The 17,907-nt window shown below is 40.1% G+C and overlaps 1 protein-coding gene across 3 annotated transcripts in view; it reads left to right on the forward strand.

The window, feature by feature from the left end:
- Positions 1 to 13,586, forward strand: part of LOC137381476 (ubiquitin-associated and SH3 domain-containing protein B-like) — a 159,756-nt gene extending 146,170 nt beyond the window's left edge. For 2 of the 3 annotated variants that reach the window (XM_068054132.1, XM_068054131.1), the window contains one exon: positions 1,636 to 13,586. In XM_068054132.1, the coding sequence (XP_067910233.1) occupies positions 1,636 to 1,773 (138 nt within the window). In that variant the 3' untranslated portion in view covers positions 1,774 to 13,586. The remainder of the gene's footprint in view (positions 1 to 1,635) is intronic. The other variant, XM_068054133.1, reaches the window with a different exon arrangement.
- The last annotated feature ends 4,321 nt before the right edge of the window (positions 13,587 to 17,907 follow it).

Below are 17,907 nucleotides of genomic sequence, written 5' to 3' on the forward strand. Positions count from 1 at the left end.
ACTGCCTCCAACACATTTACATCCTTCCTTAAATAAGGAGACCAGTACTGTACCCAATACTCCATATGTAGTCTCACCAATGCCCTGTATAACTGAAGCATAACCTCTTTACTTTTATATTCAATTCCCCTTGCGATAAATGATAACATTCTATTAGCTTTCCTAATTACTTGCTGTACCTGCATACTAACCTTTTGCGATTCATGCACTAGGACACCCAGATCCCTCTGTATCTCAGAGCTCTGCAATCTCTCACCATTTAGATAATCTGCTTTTTTATTATTCTTCCTGCCAAAGTGGATAATTTCCCACTTTCCCACATTATACTCCATTTGCCAGGTCTTTGCCCACTCGCTTAACATATCTATATCCCTTTGTAGCCTCCTTATGTCCTCTTGACAACTTACTTTCCTACTTATCTTTGTATCATCAGCAAATTTAGCAACCATACCTTCGGTCCCTTCATCCAAGTCATTTATATAAATTGTAAAGAGTTGAGGCCCCAGCACGGATCCCTGCGGCACATATTCATTACATCTTGCCAACCAGAAAATGACCCATTTATGCCTACTCTCTGTTTCCTGTTAGCTAACCAATCTTCTATCCATGCCAATCTGTTACCCCCTATACCATGAGCTTTTATTTTCAGCACTACCCTTTGATGTGGCACCTTATCAAATGCCTTCTGAAAATCCAAGTACAATAGATTCACCAATTCCCCTTATCTGCAGATAGAGTATCAGAGACAGTATTTGGAAGGGACAGTTTCAAACTGAAGTTGACTGGGAGAGGTCTAGTGCTAGGAATGGTAAACATCAGTGAAACAAATACCTTTTTCTTTGCAATTAAGCCAGTCACTTTAAGGATTAATCAAAAATCTACAAATCACAGGCCAATTTCCCAACATTAAATTTTCTGTTGTTACTGTGTTCGAGATGGTTTGATATAATCACTTCATTGCTAGTAAATTTGTTATTAATGTGTGAAATATGAAGTGATGCGAGTATGAAACAAGAATGAGAAGAGGCAATATAAACTAAATAGTACAATTTTACAGCAGCTGCAGGAACAGACAGAAGCTGAGGAGAGAGAAGAATTCTTTCTATGCAGTGAGCGGTTATGATCTAGAATGCTCAGCCTGAAAGGCGCGGTGGAAGGGGTTTCAATAGCAACTTTCAAGAGTATTGGACATGTACTTGAAAAGAACAGTTTTGCAAGGCTATGGAATTACCATATTGAAAAGAGCAGAGGAAATGGACAGCTCTTTCAAAGAGCACGATGGGTCAAATGGCCTCCTTATGTGTTGTATGATTCCAATACCAAGACATAGATGTTAAACTTACTTCTTTAGGAGTACAAAGTCACCTAAAACTTCTACACTAAAGTAAAATGAAATTTTTAATAGAATTGGAAGTGACTACGGAGATGCATTCAATCATAGTAGAAATAGGTTAAAGAGGCATTTCTAAAGAAGGGTTGTGATATGAAGGTGGGTTTCAGATTCAGGACCTGTTGGGCTAAATGGCTCTTAAAGCAGAAAAATTAGATAGCTCTTTCAAAGAGCCAGCACAGGCATGATGGGCCGAATGGCCTCCTCTTGTGCTGAATGATTCATGTTTTCTTTCCTTTCCACAGATCCCATATCTAGGATTCTGCGCCTGTGAAGAGTTAGAAGACGCGGGTATATGGCAACTGGTAGATCCTCCTATTCTACCGCTCACCCACGGCCCCAATCACAGTTTTAGCTGGAGGGACATCTTGTACCAAGACTAAAGAAAAAGGAAAGAGAAGCCCATCCAGCACTGGAAGATAGAGCCATTAATAGCATGTGCTTCCACTTACTACTTCTTCTCCTTCCCCTTTCCACATAGTCTGTATGAGCAGGTTCATTCCACTGCCATGCTTGGTATATTGTGTGATTCAACAACCATCTGGTGTCCTGTAGCTTTAATTATTTGATTGTGTTATATGCCTGTACAATACTTTTGTTTTGACAGGACTGGTATTTTTTTCATCTGATTGCTTGAATTTAAATTATGAATGATTTATATTATTTCAGGGCCAAATATATTTAGGTCAGGATGAGATAAAGGTCTGAGGCCCAGTTTGAATGGAACTTGAATAGATTTCAGAGAATCTAAATGTAGGTGAGGGACCTTGTGGTTGCTGTAGGTCTGTGTTATATTTTTGAACAGTGCGTGACACAGTTTCACTAGGACCTGTGGTGTACTGGAGCAATAATTGGGGCATGGGAGTCTATATAATGTGCTTCAGAAGCAATGATGGATAAAAGGAAATGCTTTTCTTGAAGCAAAGTTGACTAGGATTCCTGCTCCATTTATGTGGAACAATGGGACCTCGCTTATCTCAAATCAACTGAAGCCAAATAACAAAATGATTTGCAAATTAAAGCCAAAGGAATGGCTCATGAGGAAATCTCGAATTGAAGTCCACCATCAGATATTTAAAATATGCTGCACTTCCACCTCCCCAGTTACCAGACTACAGTCAGGAAATGGGCTTATTTACTGTGTGTACTGTTAGAGAGATCTGCTTTAGCAATTGTTCTAAAAACACAATTGTATGAAATCTATTCAGAGATAAGTTCATATAGCCTGGCTATGGAGAACAGGGCTAATTATGCACTTCAAGCAGGGAGGCTACCCTCAAAGGGAGTTTGGCTTAGATGTGGGGTTGCATCACTGATTCTCCAATTGGCGTGCTGTGCAAGCAAGAATCTGTATTGGGAGTACAGGAATCAGTCGAATGTTCTAACTGAATTCTCATATTTTGGGCATGGTATGACTGTGGGAAGCCTTGAACGTTATGCAGTATTGTATTTGAATCACTTCAATGTTTCCATAGTCAGTTCCTTATTCCACTATTTAAATGTAGGCTTGATCCTTCACCCTCCAATAAGCGGAGATCTTTAATGTGAACATGTTCACCTTTTCTTGCATTAATTTTCAGTGTCATTTTAAGGCTCGAGTGTCATAGTTGAGAGCCTTGTAATGAGGGTGTGTTATATCAGTTGAGTGCTGTTTAAATGGGTTCCTTTCTACCCTGAAGCAAACTGGAGAGAGAACCTCAACTCCTCTATTTTTTTTCCCATTTCCCCTTGGATAGGTTTTTAAAATAGAAAGTTCACATTCAGAAAATATAAGTTTCAACTAAAATCTACATGCTCGATGCACATCTTCAAAATTCTTTCCACATTTTGGGGAAAAAAGCCTAAGTTAGTTGTGTTGTTCTGTAAAGATACATTTGAAGTTTATCAGCTCTACTTCCCCAGTTTCTGCGTTACAATTGTGGGATGCTCAGAAACCATTGAGGTATTTTAATGGAAGGTCAACCTTTTCTGGCCAACTTGGATTTCTAATGAGCTATTCTTTTTCTCAGGGTGGAGATCTTCAGGCTGATTTTTTCCTCACCTGAAAGGTAGAGGTAAATTTTGTCTTCAGTAATTTGGTGTTTGGGCGGGTGATGATGAGTGTGTGGGGTGGCGGTAAAGCAGCTGCTCTTCTGCACCACCATTATAGACATTGCTGCATTTTCATCCGAATGATCTGATGAAAAGAAAGGCAAGTTCTACACTGGGTGTGCAATCTCTAGCACATATCGCCTGTGGGAAAAGGTGAAAATTACTCTCTTGTGGTTCTTATTTCAAATACTGCCTAAGCCCTCAACTAGAAGATTGTTCTGTGCGGTGCTACCTAAGGATCCCAAAGGTTTAAAAATAGCAAATCTGTGATTTTTTTTTTGTGTGTGTGTGGGTGGGTGGGTGGGATGGGAAGATGGAGATCAACCTGTTACCTCTTTGAAATTTCTGGACATCTTTTTTTGACTTCTCAGTCCAAAACTGGATGTTTGGTGACTTTACATCTTGTGAAAAATTAAGTTGTTGCATTTGGATATTTGGACGATTCGGGATCAAAGCATTTCTATTTAATAGTGAGATTTTTAACTGTCCGGTGGGTTGTGAGGTTGCTTTCGTTCGTCACAGAAAATCTTCTGGTGTTGGAGTCTGCACGCCACACCTATTTCAGCAGTGAGGAGAATATTAAATCATTGCCCTCTATTTTGCCAGAATTGTGCCCTGGAAGTTCCTATACATCACATTCTGTTAGGGAATAGCCAAACCAAAAATTAAACTATTTTATATTCTGAAATTTTTGTGTAGTTTTTCTCTCAAGCATGTTGCCAAAACAACACATTATTAAAAATAATTCCATCACCGCAGGTGTTGTAAAAGGAACTTCCTTGGGCTCAACTTCAGTGAAGAAAGGCAAAAGAATCTTAGTGGCATGGAGTGATCCTTCCCTCTTGCTCAGGTGGCATGAGAGACGCTTACAGGGTTGTAGTACCTTCAGGCTGAATCAGTTTGCATCTGCAATTCTCTCAGCAAGCCTGTCTGCTTAAAATTGTACGTAATGAGCAACTGTGTGCATGGGGGCACGAGACTGGGGAGGGGTGGGGATGGTGTGATTGCTGGTAGCAGAGGGAATGGAGATTAGTGAGGGGACAAGCACAAAATGAAGCAATTAACTTCAGAAATTCCAGCTGCTTCTCCTTCAATGGTTTGGTAAATTTGTCCAGTAAGTTGCTGTTCCACATAGACCACTGAACTCCCAGGTTTGATCTTTGACATATTTGGAGATACCTGATGTGAAATGGACTACAGTGGGGGCTGGGCGGTACAACTGGCCTCATTGCCCTTGGCCCTTGAGAGTGTGAAGTTGGTTAGGGATCCTACTCCCGATTGCTGTCCAGTGACCCCTCCTGGAAGTGTTGATGTTCGTTGAGAACAAGACTGAGCTCGACTGTGATGCGCTGTAGTAGTTGAATAGCATGTTGACACTTGCTGGCAATACTCATGCATGAATGTAATGGGGGTGGGGGGTGGGGGAAGATACAGTTGGCTAAATGGCATCGGAACTGTAATCCAGCAACGGTTGTAGGAAGGAAAGGTTTGCAACCTTGAAGTCCTATTTGACCCCACCTTGAACTCCAACCACATATCTGCACCATCATTAAACACCCTATTTCCCACCTCTGTAATTTTGCCACACTCTGCCCCTTGCCTCGGCTCATCTGCTGTAAAATCCTCATCCATGCCTTTTGTTACCTCTAGACTTGACTATTTTAATGCATTCCTGGCTGGCCTCCTATATTCTACCCTCCATAAATTGAGGTCATCAAAACTTTGCTGCCCATGTCCTAACTCACACCAAGTCTCATTCACCCCTGTGCTCAGTGACTTACATGGTATCCGATTAAGCAACACCTCCATTTTTAAAATTCTCATCCTGTTTTCAACTTCCTCCATGGCCTCGCCTCTCTTTTATTGTTGCAATCTCCTCCAGCCCTAAAACTTGGACCTTTCATTATTGACCCAAAATGTTAACTCTGTTTCTCTCTCCGTAGGTGCTGCCAAATCTGATGCGTATTTCCAGCATTTTATGTTTTTATTTCAGATTTCCAGCATCCGCAGTATTTTGTTTTTGTTTTTGTTTGATAATGCTTCTGTGAAGCGCCGTGGGACATTTTGCTGTGTTAAAGGTGCTAAATATATGCAAGTTGTTGTTGTTGAAAGAAATTTCAGTTGCATTACATTAATGCCAGAAGTTAATGATGACTGTGCTGCCCTCACTGTGAATATCCTGCATATTTAAAGTCGCACTGTTGTCTAGTAAGTAATGATGATCTGGCATTTCCAAGATTTAAAAACAGTGCTACACGTGGTGATGTCTTTGCATCACCAATCAAGTCCGTCCAGACAATAAATATTCATGGATTAATTTTCCCTGATAAACACGTGGCTATGTACAGAGTGATCTCAAATAGCAAACTGGTGGGCATTTAGGTGCAGACTGTTTCTGGCAGTCTTAGGAGTTCACCCTTTCCTAAAATTCCCTTCCAGAATCTAGTAGGCAATACTTAGCACCATTTAGTGTGAAACTGTTTTTTCTCACCTCAGACAAGATGTCTCCAACAATGAAGATGGAGAAAAGGATTTCTCTGTGCACTCTAACAAAATCATAAACAGTATCCTTATAAACAGGTTTATGATACTGTTGCATGCATTGCACAGCGAAACCCTCTCTCTTTGGGGGTGATTTTTAACCTAACCCGCCCATGGGGAAACTGACGAGATTGGGGTTTTTTTTATACCCCAACCGATTTACACTCTATTGAGGTCAGCGGCGAGTGATATTGGACGGGGTGTAAAAGCAGTGATGCATCCGATCCCTTGGGTTTCCACCTGCTGAGTTAGGTTAAAAATGATGTATTCGGACATCATCCTTTCTTTAATCCAACCACGGGGGTGAGGATTTCTTCATTATGAAGGCTGTAATGAATTCTAGGTAAAATGAAGGTGGTCAGTCTGTTGGGCGCCTCATTGGAAGAATGTGCTGTGTAAAACATGGGCCATTTTCCAATTTGAAAAGCTGTGTGGAACCATCAAATTTCTATTACAGTGCTGCAGTGTATATTTAGGGTCATACTCCTGAACTAAATAAAAAGTACATTGAACTAATTAAAAGGAAAATTATGTAGCTTTATTGAATCACAGGGGGACTTGATTAGACCTGTTCCTTGCGTGTTCACCTTTGCAGCCCAATTCAATGGACTGTTTTATCATTGCAAATATGTTGCCCTCGCCCATTGGCTATTTATATTCTTGTCTTGTTTCTACCTGCACATTTTCAAAACTCAATTATTGTGTTCAGTAATTATTTCTATTTATTCAACTCTCCAATGTCAGCATGTTCTAAACAATGAACTGATACGCAAGTTCATTTCTTTCAGCGCATTGTGATAACTTGCTTTTGCTGCCTACTGCAAGCTCGGTCCCTCTGCCAAATTTTCACAAGCCCTGAAGGAACCAATGCACTCTATAGGCCCCAATAGACCCAGTAACCCAATGCACCTACAAATGGGGAGAGGGGTGCTCGTGGGTCATGGGTTTGTGCTTGAGCTTAGCTCAAAAAAAAAATGGCATTAACCTGGGAATTGGTGCGATCTTGTTTGCCTCTGTTTTTTGTTGCATTTTCTTTCTGATGCCATCTCCTGAACAACAAATGGAGTATCCAATATCCCATAATAATTCATTGTACTAAAACAGCCAAGTCTAGTCAGCTAAACATTCCTTCCTTAATCATCCAGAGGTGGGTGCTAGTTATCAAAATTCACTCCATATCAGCATAAGTACAGAAAGAGATGCCTACTGTTTTCTGAAAAAGACTGGGGGGGGTGGGTAGCGAAATTCAATTTGAATTGGGATGCAAAATGGGTAACATTGCATCTCCTACCAGTTAGACATTTAGTTTGATATTCCTTTCCATTGAAGCAATGGAACTGAATATTGGGCGGGGTATGTGATACCTTGCCTAAGTTAATTTTCACCACCAGAGTATTCCACAAGACTGAGAGCAAGTCTTCCTGTACAAGAGCGTTACAAGATATTGGCCTTTGGAGGCATACTTCAGTGGAACAGAGAATCAACTGAGGGACAAGATATTCCCGAGGGCCTGACCAGTGGCTCTGAACAACTAGTTTTATATAATTAAAGCTGGCCTCTTAACCTATGAGCAACAGTCACAAGGAAGTTTTGCTGGTTAGACTCAGAAGGAGTTTGGGTGTCCGAGCTCCTGCTGGCAAACGTATGCATCTGTTTTCATACCATGACTTTTCTCCCCAACTCCTCTCTGTTTCTGCGAGCTCAATGACTCATCAATGGCATTGCTTTGCTACTAAAAACCAGAACAAGAATATGGTAGAAACTATTTCCTGTGCTCATTGATTAGAGAACTCGTTCTGTTAGTGCAATCAGTTTCTCAAAAGATATTTTGTGCGTAAAGCTTTAGGTTTTTGAGAACTTGGCTGTGTGAAGTGTAGAGGGGTCAGTCACCTGAGAACTTCTTCCAAATACTCATGTTTACATATGGAAAGTCCTGTCAGGAGTCTCATGTTATGTTTTAGCAGCTTAAACTCTTAGAGGGCTCTTTTCTTCATGAGGATAAAATGTTTGGAGAAGCAGAACCCAGTGTTGCTTTCATCAGTAAATCATTCTGTAGTGATATGGAAAAGGAACAAAAAAACCCATGCAAAAAATTTGAAATAAAAACCGGAAATACTCAATAGACAGGTGGTCAGACAGCATCTCAAAGGAATACATTCATTTATCTTGTATCTCAGAAACAGCTCATAAATGAATTACTTTGCGGTGCAGTGACTGTTATGTCAACAAGTGTGGGTAAGTTTTCTTTCAGATTGACCTTGAGTATTTTCTCTTTTTATTTTATGCTGCAATGAGTTTCAAGATAGCCTAACTTCAGGGCTTGCAAACAAATAAGTTTATGAAAGCTATGTCGCTTTGAGAATTCCTCAGATCCACTTATTTTCCTGTATATTGATACTTCCGTTCCAAGTTCTGAATGTTTTAATTTGTCCACTTATAAAGCTCAGGACGGTTGATCTGTAATAATAGAAATCTTATATAAAAATGGCAGACATACAAAGCAGCTTCTGCTGTACAACCTAAGGTGCAAAAAGTGTTAACAGGCATATTGATATATTTATTAAAATGTTTTTGTGTACATCAATGACAGGAATGATGGTGATGCCAAAACTTCTGATGATGCAAATGTTACATATTGTTCATACATATGTTTAAAAAGTGATTCAATTTAACAATGAGCTCTAATCCCTCTGTCTGTGGTATTTCACCTGGGTTGTACTCTGGATTAAAACTGCTTTCTGCAGGTAGGGTTTATGTAAAAGCTTGTTGTATATCTTGTATTTCTGCAGACTTTGTTCATCTCAATCATTAAACTGCAACTTAGAGGGATTGAGAGATGTGGATGAGTGGACCCTTGCCACTTGACCAGTTCAATTCTTTCTGACTCCCTGAACCACTATCCACCCACCCCACTGCCATCTCTAGGGACCCTACCAAACTAAGCCCCCTCAGGGATACCGGAGAATGAATATTATCAAGACTGTGATTGTGGCACAAGTCTCTGAAGCCATGGCAGCAAATTTTATTTCTCAGGCTCAATCTTTGACCTTGAGAAGGATGTTGTTTACCTAAATAGCTTAATATAGTCATGACAGAAAAATAGGGAGTTTGAATCTCTCCTTATGATATCAATCCAAATATATATAAGCACATCTCTGTTCAGCATTTTGTTATCCATTATAATGTCCATAGTAGCTTCAAAGTTTTTGTCTGAGTCTTTTTCAATAATAAAAACTCCCCAGAGTAGGTGAATTAAGATGCTCTGTACTGGCGTTTAGCTTTCTGCTTCCAGCTACCCATCTTTTCTGTGTTTTTGATTTCCCATTCCAACTGCTGTGGGCAGTTTTAGCGACATACAGTCATCAGGGAAGCCTCCCCTTTGGGAGCTGGAAAGACTCACACCTGGGTGAGGTTCTCTACACCCAGAGGGCAAGGCTTCCCCTGATGCTGGGTGAAGATCCCTGCAGTCAATGGGCAAGGCTTCCAGTGCAGTGGGTGAAGCTCTCCCTGTTGGTGCCCAATCCTAAAATCAATCCCTTATAGCTCCGTGATGGTAATGTTAAAATGTATTTTAACCACTCTAAATGTGTGGAAATGTGATAAATGCTTCCTGACTACTCAGTTATTTAAGTAGAAAAAAGCTGTGTTTTTTTTTTATTCAGGAACCATTGGGAGAAGATTGTCCCAGCTGTATGAAGTAGTAACATCATTGTATTTATTTTTTTCAATATGTGGGGTTTATATCTTTACAGGCTACTAGTTTATAGGTTTGTCATTTCATTTTTCTTTGTACGAATTTGTGTCGTGTGCTCTAAACTCTCAACTGCTGTCCATTGAAAAGATGTATGCCACTGGATGAGGTGCCTCAGTTTGGTGACTTAGGAGTCGTGCGAATCACTGATCTGTTTCTCATTGCCACTGCTTGAATTTGGGAAGTTCCAATTTGAAATGGGAATGCTGGGAGATGAGGCTTATGCCACAGCTGGTCTCCAGTAACCTTCTGCCAGATTCACTGACATGACAGGTGATATTGTGAATCCGTTGTGACATCGCTGCCACAAACAGCAGTGAAAGGGGATCAAGCTGCAAGTGAACGGGTAAGCCTCAAATCATGTCCATATTTAAAACACTGACTCTGGCAGAGCAGCACCAGCAAACAGAATGACAATACTAAATAATTCTTCCATTGACCATACCAATTAGGTTGTACTTCTCTTTCAGATCTGACCACTTCAAAACGAATGCTATTTTTAACTAAAGCTCCCTGATAGATTTCAAGGTTTTGCAGTATTGGTATAAAAACAAAATTTAAGTCTGTGTGAGGCTGGTCATTCATATTAGGGCTTGACCCTCTCCACTAAGTTCCCTTCCTAATATTCCCCTGAAAAAAATATCAAGCAGTGATATTAATATCACTCTAATCTTCAATCTCACTTCTCAATAGATATCGATCCAGTGCTTTTTAAAGGTATCTCTTGATTCAACTCCTTTCTCTCGCAGTCTGTTCTGTATATTGTGTCAGGGGGAGGGGAAGTTTTGTTTTCTTAGCTTTCAACCTTACTGCAGGTTGCAAACTTTGTACTTTTTGTTCACTAGTCCTGGGCTTAATGTGCCTGTTAGATAGCTGTACACTTCAACCTTATGTATACTTTTCATTATTTTGAAGATCTTTTTCTCTTTTTTTTGAAGAGGGAGGGCACTGGTTCAGCATTGTGATGGACAAGTTTAGGTCAAGCACCAGGCAATATTTCTTGACACAGAAAGGTGATCAATAGCTGGAATGTGTTGCAGGATAGGATGATTGAGGTCAGAGCACTGGCTTTGTTGAAGAAAGGATGCGATGCTGCACTGGGGAATGGGTACGATTGGTATTTTGGGAAGATTAGATCAAAGGCTGAAGGATTGAATTATGTCCCTACCTTGTGATCCTCTATAAATGCTGCCAAAGAAACCTAAGCAATCAATGTAGTATACCATAGGTGTCTAATTTAGGAATATTCAGAATATGGACAGGTGTTGGACACCCAAGCCTTTGTACAGATTGACAAACCTTTCTGAAGTAATTCACCCCTTTGGAGATGATTCATTTATTAAATATTAAAGGAATATTGCAGAGAAAAATTAAGAAGAAAAATTCAAACTGCCCCCCCCCCCCACCCCCCCTTGTAAAGGAATTCTAAGAACCCAAGGCATTACAGATTTGCTCATTGATAGAACTCTCTAGATGAATTTTAATGAAGAACATTACAAGATTTAATAAATGCTAACTGTAAAACTGTAGTCCCATTTAATTTTGAAACTGTCTTGGCTCCTTCCCAGTACCAGTAATGGCAAGTTGAATGCGACACAAGACTTTAGGTCATGGGATTCGTTGTTGCTGTTGTATCACTCTGAATCACCACAGCCTGACCATGACTACAATGTATGAATTGTTGTAGGGAATTAATTGCTCTGGAGAAGTCTTTTTTAAAAAAGAAATATCTAACTCTGAAGTAAAATCATATTTTTCAGGAATCTTTTCTCCTCTGATATTGGCTGAGATCTTTTAGTTTTTAACTGCCTATTGAGTTTGTCATTGAGTTGTACTGTATTTATGATAATTAAGACTATTAGGACTCCTTAATTCCCTCAGTCTTCCCTTCATCCTAAAATGTTCAGGTCTTTAAAAGCAAAGCTTTGGGACAACTAACCACAGCTTCCTGATTTTCTTATTCTTTCCTCTTTAACATTTAGTGTTGTCCTGCACTATGGGCCTTGGTTTTTCATTTAACTAAATATTTTATGGCACAAAACTGATCTCCTGTTAATTCTGTGGAGGATCTCTTTATTCTGCCTTTAACTAGAAACTGAAATGTATTTTTTTCTTTAAAACCAGATTGAAAAGTAGCTGATGACTTTATACTTTAACTCACTCAAGTCCTGTGGCATCTTTCTCAATCTTGTGGGGATATGCCATCAGTCTGACCTCCATTGTGCAGCTTTTATGCCCTAGCTTTTTCCACCCAATTTTACATTTCCTTCTAATTCCCCTCCATTTGCTTAAACCCCCTCCCTCATTGCACTCGCGTGCACTCTTTTTAGCGGATTGAAGTTTGTGCTTCTGTCATCTAGGTGACTGTGGTCACTAGCGCTGCTGTTATCTGCAGTCTAGGTCTGTTATTTTGTGCTTTTGCTGAGTCCTGCAATGAAGTAACAAAACTCTCATCCCATGAGGTTGGAGGTTTTGAGTGGCGTGTATGCCTCAAACCAGTGACCACAGCATCTTAAAGGAGGTTTCTTAAAAACTATATGTCAGCAGGATTATTCCAATATTAATACGTTCTGCAGAAAAGTCTGCCTTGTATGATTGGAGCTTAGTTTTATGAAACAGAAATGCCTGACTATCCAATTCAAGCTTTGCAGAGTAATTAGCCTACTTTAACCAAACACCTTTATCGCTAACAATCCTGTACAAGATGAGCTCTTTCCTCCTTTTACCAGCCTATTTTAGTTTGAAAATAGGGAAAGTCATAGGGTAGTCAAACACCTCACTACTTCACAACCAAAGTGCTGAGTTGATTCTCTGTCTTGTCTGTCACTCAAAGCTGCCTGCCTTTGGTTGGAACAATGACCCTTGGTGTCATGAAGGAATGGGGCATGAGTTGCAGCTGTTGGAATTCAATCCCAGCTGTGCCACTATGGAAAGAAAATAAGTCCTAACAGTTCTTGTAAAATGCATTGGCTGCAGCCTGGGGAGGACTCACCCACCTGCCTTTGTTGGTTGTGAGGAGAACAAGAAAAAAAAGTTCACCTTTTGTATAACAAAATTTCAAAAGCTTGCCTTATTTTGGGTGGGATGAGCTTTGTTTTGGAAATGGGTTCCCCAGTCAAGGAACTTGATTCTTGAGCTGTACATGTGCTAGCTGCTCCACTACAGCTGTCAAAGCCAACTCACATAGGTATGGTCGAAGGATGAGAACATGAATAAACTGGAGCCAAGGAAACAAATTAAAATTGGCTTGAAAATAAATGAAAAACCTTGTAAACTGCATTCCCGGCACAAGTGTGTTCAGTTAACATTAGGTTGCATTTCCTCTTTAATAATATGAACCCTACACTATATATTTTCCACATTAGTTCTGTATCAAAACTGTGTGTCTTGACAGTGAGTTGATCCTGGTTGTGTCTCGGTCCTTGTGTTCCCTATTGTCTACAAACAGGAGAAAATTTACAGTAGCGGACAATAAATAAATTAAGGAAGGTTATATTAAATTAAATATATACACACTATTTAAAAAGCCTGGCGCTTTTGTGACTATACGGCTGGGGGGGCAAGCTAATTTTTGGCATGTTATTGAGTAGTAATTTGTTTGCAGCTCTAACAGGCAGACCTCAATTCAAATGTCAAGTCTCTTGTTCTTCAAACAAATGCTTTATGTATTTAAATTATTGTTACATTTTTATGTATTCAAAAGTGTGTTCAAGAATGTGCAATTTTTTTGTTACAAACGACTGCCTCGACAATTATTTACTGCTTCCTACTGTGTAAATTATGTTGCCAAATAAATGTTTTATTAGCATTAAATATCACTATTCTGAGTATATTTTCAGGTCATTTTAATTGTTTACTTGGTTTTGAGTGTGTAATTATTGTGAGTCACTGCACCTTCAAGGAATTAATAAATGGGGGAGAAACTCTGGCTGTATTGTCAATGGAATTTCATTAAAATCTAATGGCAGGTCTCAGAAAATTTCAGAATAACCACTTGAAAAACACCCAACAGGACAGTTATAGATTGTATCCTTACAAACTTGAGTTGTGTCCAGAGAGAGGTCTGTGAGCGGGGCAATATGAGAATGATTTACCATTGGGAACATGCCTATCGTTGGTGATGGGAGTAATTTAAGACTGGAAATTAAGAGCTGCAGTGTTCATACAACATTAAAGTGCATCGACCTATGTGAAATCTTTTTTTTTTAGACCATTAATACCAACACATTAAGCCTTGTGACAATACTGATCATATTTATTGCTGTTGGTCCTTGACTCTTGACCCTCTTTCTCCCCCCCCCCCCCCCAAACCCCTTTAAGAAGGAGTATACAAAGAAAGAAAAACTTGCATTACACGACCTCAGGAGATTTCAAAGTGGCAATCAAACCAGAAATGAAGTACTTTTGAAGTAAGGTCACAAATGTAATGTAGGAAATCATGGCAGCCAATTTGCACACAGCAAGGTCCCACAAACAACAATGAGCTAAATGACAAGATAATCTGTTTTGGTGGTGTTGGTAAGAGATAAACGCTGGTCAGGACACCAGGAAGAACTCCACTGGTCTTAAATAATACTGTGGAATATTTTACATCCACCTGAGAGCACAAAAGGGGCCATGCTCATCTAAAAGACAACACCTTCAATAGTGCAGCACTTCCTCAGTACTGCAGTACATGTCAGCCTAGATTATGTGGTCAAATCTCTGGAGTGGGATAATGAGTCATGGCCGACTCAGCTTTAGATGTTTGGTACCAATAAATCTCTACTGATGACTCGGTAGGCAAATAGACAGCCTGGTACAGCACTCGGGCATACAGGAGTCCCTGGTCTGATCTTGGTCAGGGCAATGGTGGGGAAACTACAATTGGTCTCATTGCCCCTTTGTCAAGCAAGGGGAAAAAAATCAACCATGGTTCTCACTTAAGGTGGCCATCCAGTCATGTTTGTTGGAAAGTACATTTCTGTGAATACTGAGTGAGGAGAAAATTGGGTTCAGGTATGGCTGCCTTCCCACTCCCCAAAAGCTCTTAAAATATGGTTTGTAATGTAGAATATGGTGGCCTATGTATTAAAGTTTATATAAATACTTCTCTTTACCATATACTAGTATTTTAGGTTAGTTTAGTATTATTTTATGCTGACAACCCATTGATTGGGTTGTTTCCCTATCTTTGTCCCATGGAGGGAACCCCCTCCTCCACTAACAATCTGGTCACGCGCGCACCCGCGGCTTGATTCAATCGGGAGCGAGATTCGGGCGCGTGCACGTGCATCCAACTGTCACTGCGCCGGGGAGCAAAGATTGGAGGTAACATCATTCAGACTTTCTGTCCACAAATGTCTGTAAAACTAATCAAAAAAATTGTGGGAATTATTACTAAAATTGCTTTTTAAAAATTAATGTTCATGATTTCTGTCATAGCTAATTTCATATTTAAGTGCTAAAATATATTTACGGTTTTTACGGCATGTCTGAATTCTGTAAAATTAGATTATTGACAATTTAAAAATATTTTAATTCCTTATGGTATCTCTCCCAACATCTCATTTTAAAAAACAAAGGTCGGAAATTTTGGGCACCTATATATGCCACATCCTCTTTGTAAAAATATTGTCGAGGTTTGCTTTTTATTAGAATTACCAGCAGGTGATTTTTTTTTGGTCAGGTTTGGAAGTGTTGGGTTTATAGTGGGTATGTTGGTGTAGTGGTTATGTTACAGGATTAATAATCAAGGAGCCTGGACTATTAATCCAACAGGAGTTCAAATCAAATCATGGCAGTTTGAGAATTCAAATTTGGTTTTAATAAAAAGCTATATGCATAAAAACAAATAGGTTGTTGTAGTGCCTTAAAAACCCAACAGGTTCATTGATATGTGACATTAAAGGGTTAATGCCTTCCTTTAGGGAAGAAAACATGTCGTCTTCACCTGGCTTGGCCTATTTGTGACTCCAGCCCCTCACCATGATTTTTTTTTTAAATCATTCATTCATGGGATGTGAGCATTGCCGGCAAGGCCAACATTTATTGCCCTTGAGAAGGTGGTGTTGAGCCCTTGCCTTGAACCACTGTAGTCCATGTGATTGACTCTTAACTGCCCTCTGGCTTGCTGGACCACTTCAATCAGTTGTATCAGGGCAACTTAGGGATTGGCAATAAATGCCAGCAATGCCTACATCCCAAGAATGAATTGAGAATTAAATTGGGGTAAAGCTTTATGAAACTTAATTTTAGAATCTATACAAATTTTCAAAAATAAAATACCTCTCTACTTCCAAGACATAAAGTAGGTAGCCCAGGAACTCCTGCTAAACTCCTGTATGAATGTGTGTTGGATACAGGATTGGGTTTGGCTATGATACTTCCATGTGAGAATAGCTTCACCCATTCATTGACCAAGCTCACGCATCACGAATGGTCACTTAAGTGAGATGTTGGAGAGCTGCTGGTGTTTATGGAACCTGTACCTCAGTCAACATCTTTAGCAGAAGAGGGAAGAAAACACTGCAGATGGATAAAAGACCACACATATTTAAATTTGGGATGCTTTTGAGGTGAGATCAATGTGCTTATGATCACTGTCCACTCTGTTGAAAACAGCCTTAGTGTGAAATTGATGCAGGGCAGGTGGGTAATTCCTCTTTCCTTCTTGGATTAGACCCCCTTCAAAAAAAAATCTATCCTTGACCCCTCTGTCTTGCAAACTATCACCACATCTCTAACCTCCCTTTCCTCTAAGATCCATGCTCTTCTCTCTTGAAACCCCCTATTTTAAATCCTTCCCACATTACTAGAATGGCCCTATCCAATGGCATTCACTGTGACTGCTGTTGCTGTGATGCATTATGCATTCTCATTCTCCATGATCTCTCTACAGGCTTTGACAGTCAACCACACCATTCTCCTACACCCCTCCCCACCATTGCCCAGCTCAATGTGACTGCTATCCCTTGGTTCCACTCTTACCTATAACATGTAGCGCGTGCATTTTTACCAATGGTTTCTCTTCTGACTCAGGTGTACTCTCGTTATACATCATTCACCATTTCCTCCTCCTCATCTACGTACTGTTGGCAAAATCAACTGTAGGAAACGGGCCAGCTTCCACACATACACTGATGACATCTAGTTCTACGTCTCCACCACTTCTCTTGATCTTCCACTGCCTCTTGCGTGTCATACTGCTTGTCCGACATCCAGCTTTGGATGAACTGCAATTTCCTCCAGCTAAACATTACGATGACCAAAGCTGTTGGCTTCAGTTCCCTTCGCAAACTCTGTAGCACCATGTTTCCCTGACCACTGTCTCGGGCTAAGCCAGATGTTTACACCCTTGATGTTCTATCAACTGAGCGGAGTTTCTGACTTCTCACCCTGTCCATCATAAAGACAACCTACCTTCACCTTTGTAACATCACTCACCTCTGCCCATTCTCAGCTCATCTGCTTCTAAACCCATGCCTTTGTTACCAGCAGGCTTGACTATTCCAATGTACTCTCTCAAACCACTCATCCTCCAGCCTGCATAAACCTCAGTTCATACCAAACTCTGTTGCTGCCACCTATTCTGTACTAGTGCCACATAGCCATCATCTCTAACCTTCAAATTTAAAATTCTCATCTTTGTGTTTAAATCCTCCGTGGCCTCACCTCCTACACCCTTTCAGCCCTACAACCTCCAGTTCTCAAAATCTCCATTCCTCTGACTCCAGCCTCTTGTACATTCTCCCTTCCCTTTGTCCAACCATTACGGAGTCTGCCTTCAGCTGTCTAACTCTCAGCCCCAGAATTCCCTCCCTTCACCCCCTCATGCCTCTCCACCAAATTCTCAGCCTTTAACAGCATCCCTAATATCCATCACTGACTAAGCTTTTTGGTCACTCCTCCTCATATCTCATTCTTTGATCCAGCATTTTTTTAAACTTATGCCTCTGTCAAGAGTTTTGATATTTTTCTATGGTAAGGTGTTGTATAAATTCAAGTTACTATTACTATATAGAGAATAATGGGTGGGTAGAAGTAAGGTATGTTAGAATCAGCATACTGATACATGTTGACAAAAGTTCTTGGTTTTGTGTCTCTTTCATTCCACAGTCAACTGAGAATTGGTCAACTTTGATCTTTTCCAGCC

Source organism: Heterodontus francisci, chromosome 22 (genome assembly GCF_036365525.1).
Source record: "Heterodontus francisci isolate sHetFra1 chromosome 22, sHetFra1.hap1, whole genome shotgun sequence".
Classification (NCBI taxonomy): domain Eukaryota; kingdom Metazoa; phylum Chordata; class Chondrichthyes; order Heterodontiformes; family Heterodontidae; genus Heterodontus; species Heterodontus francisci.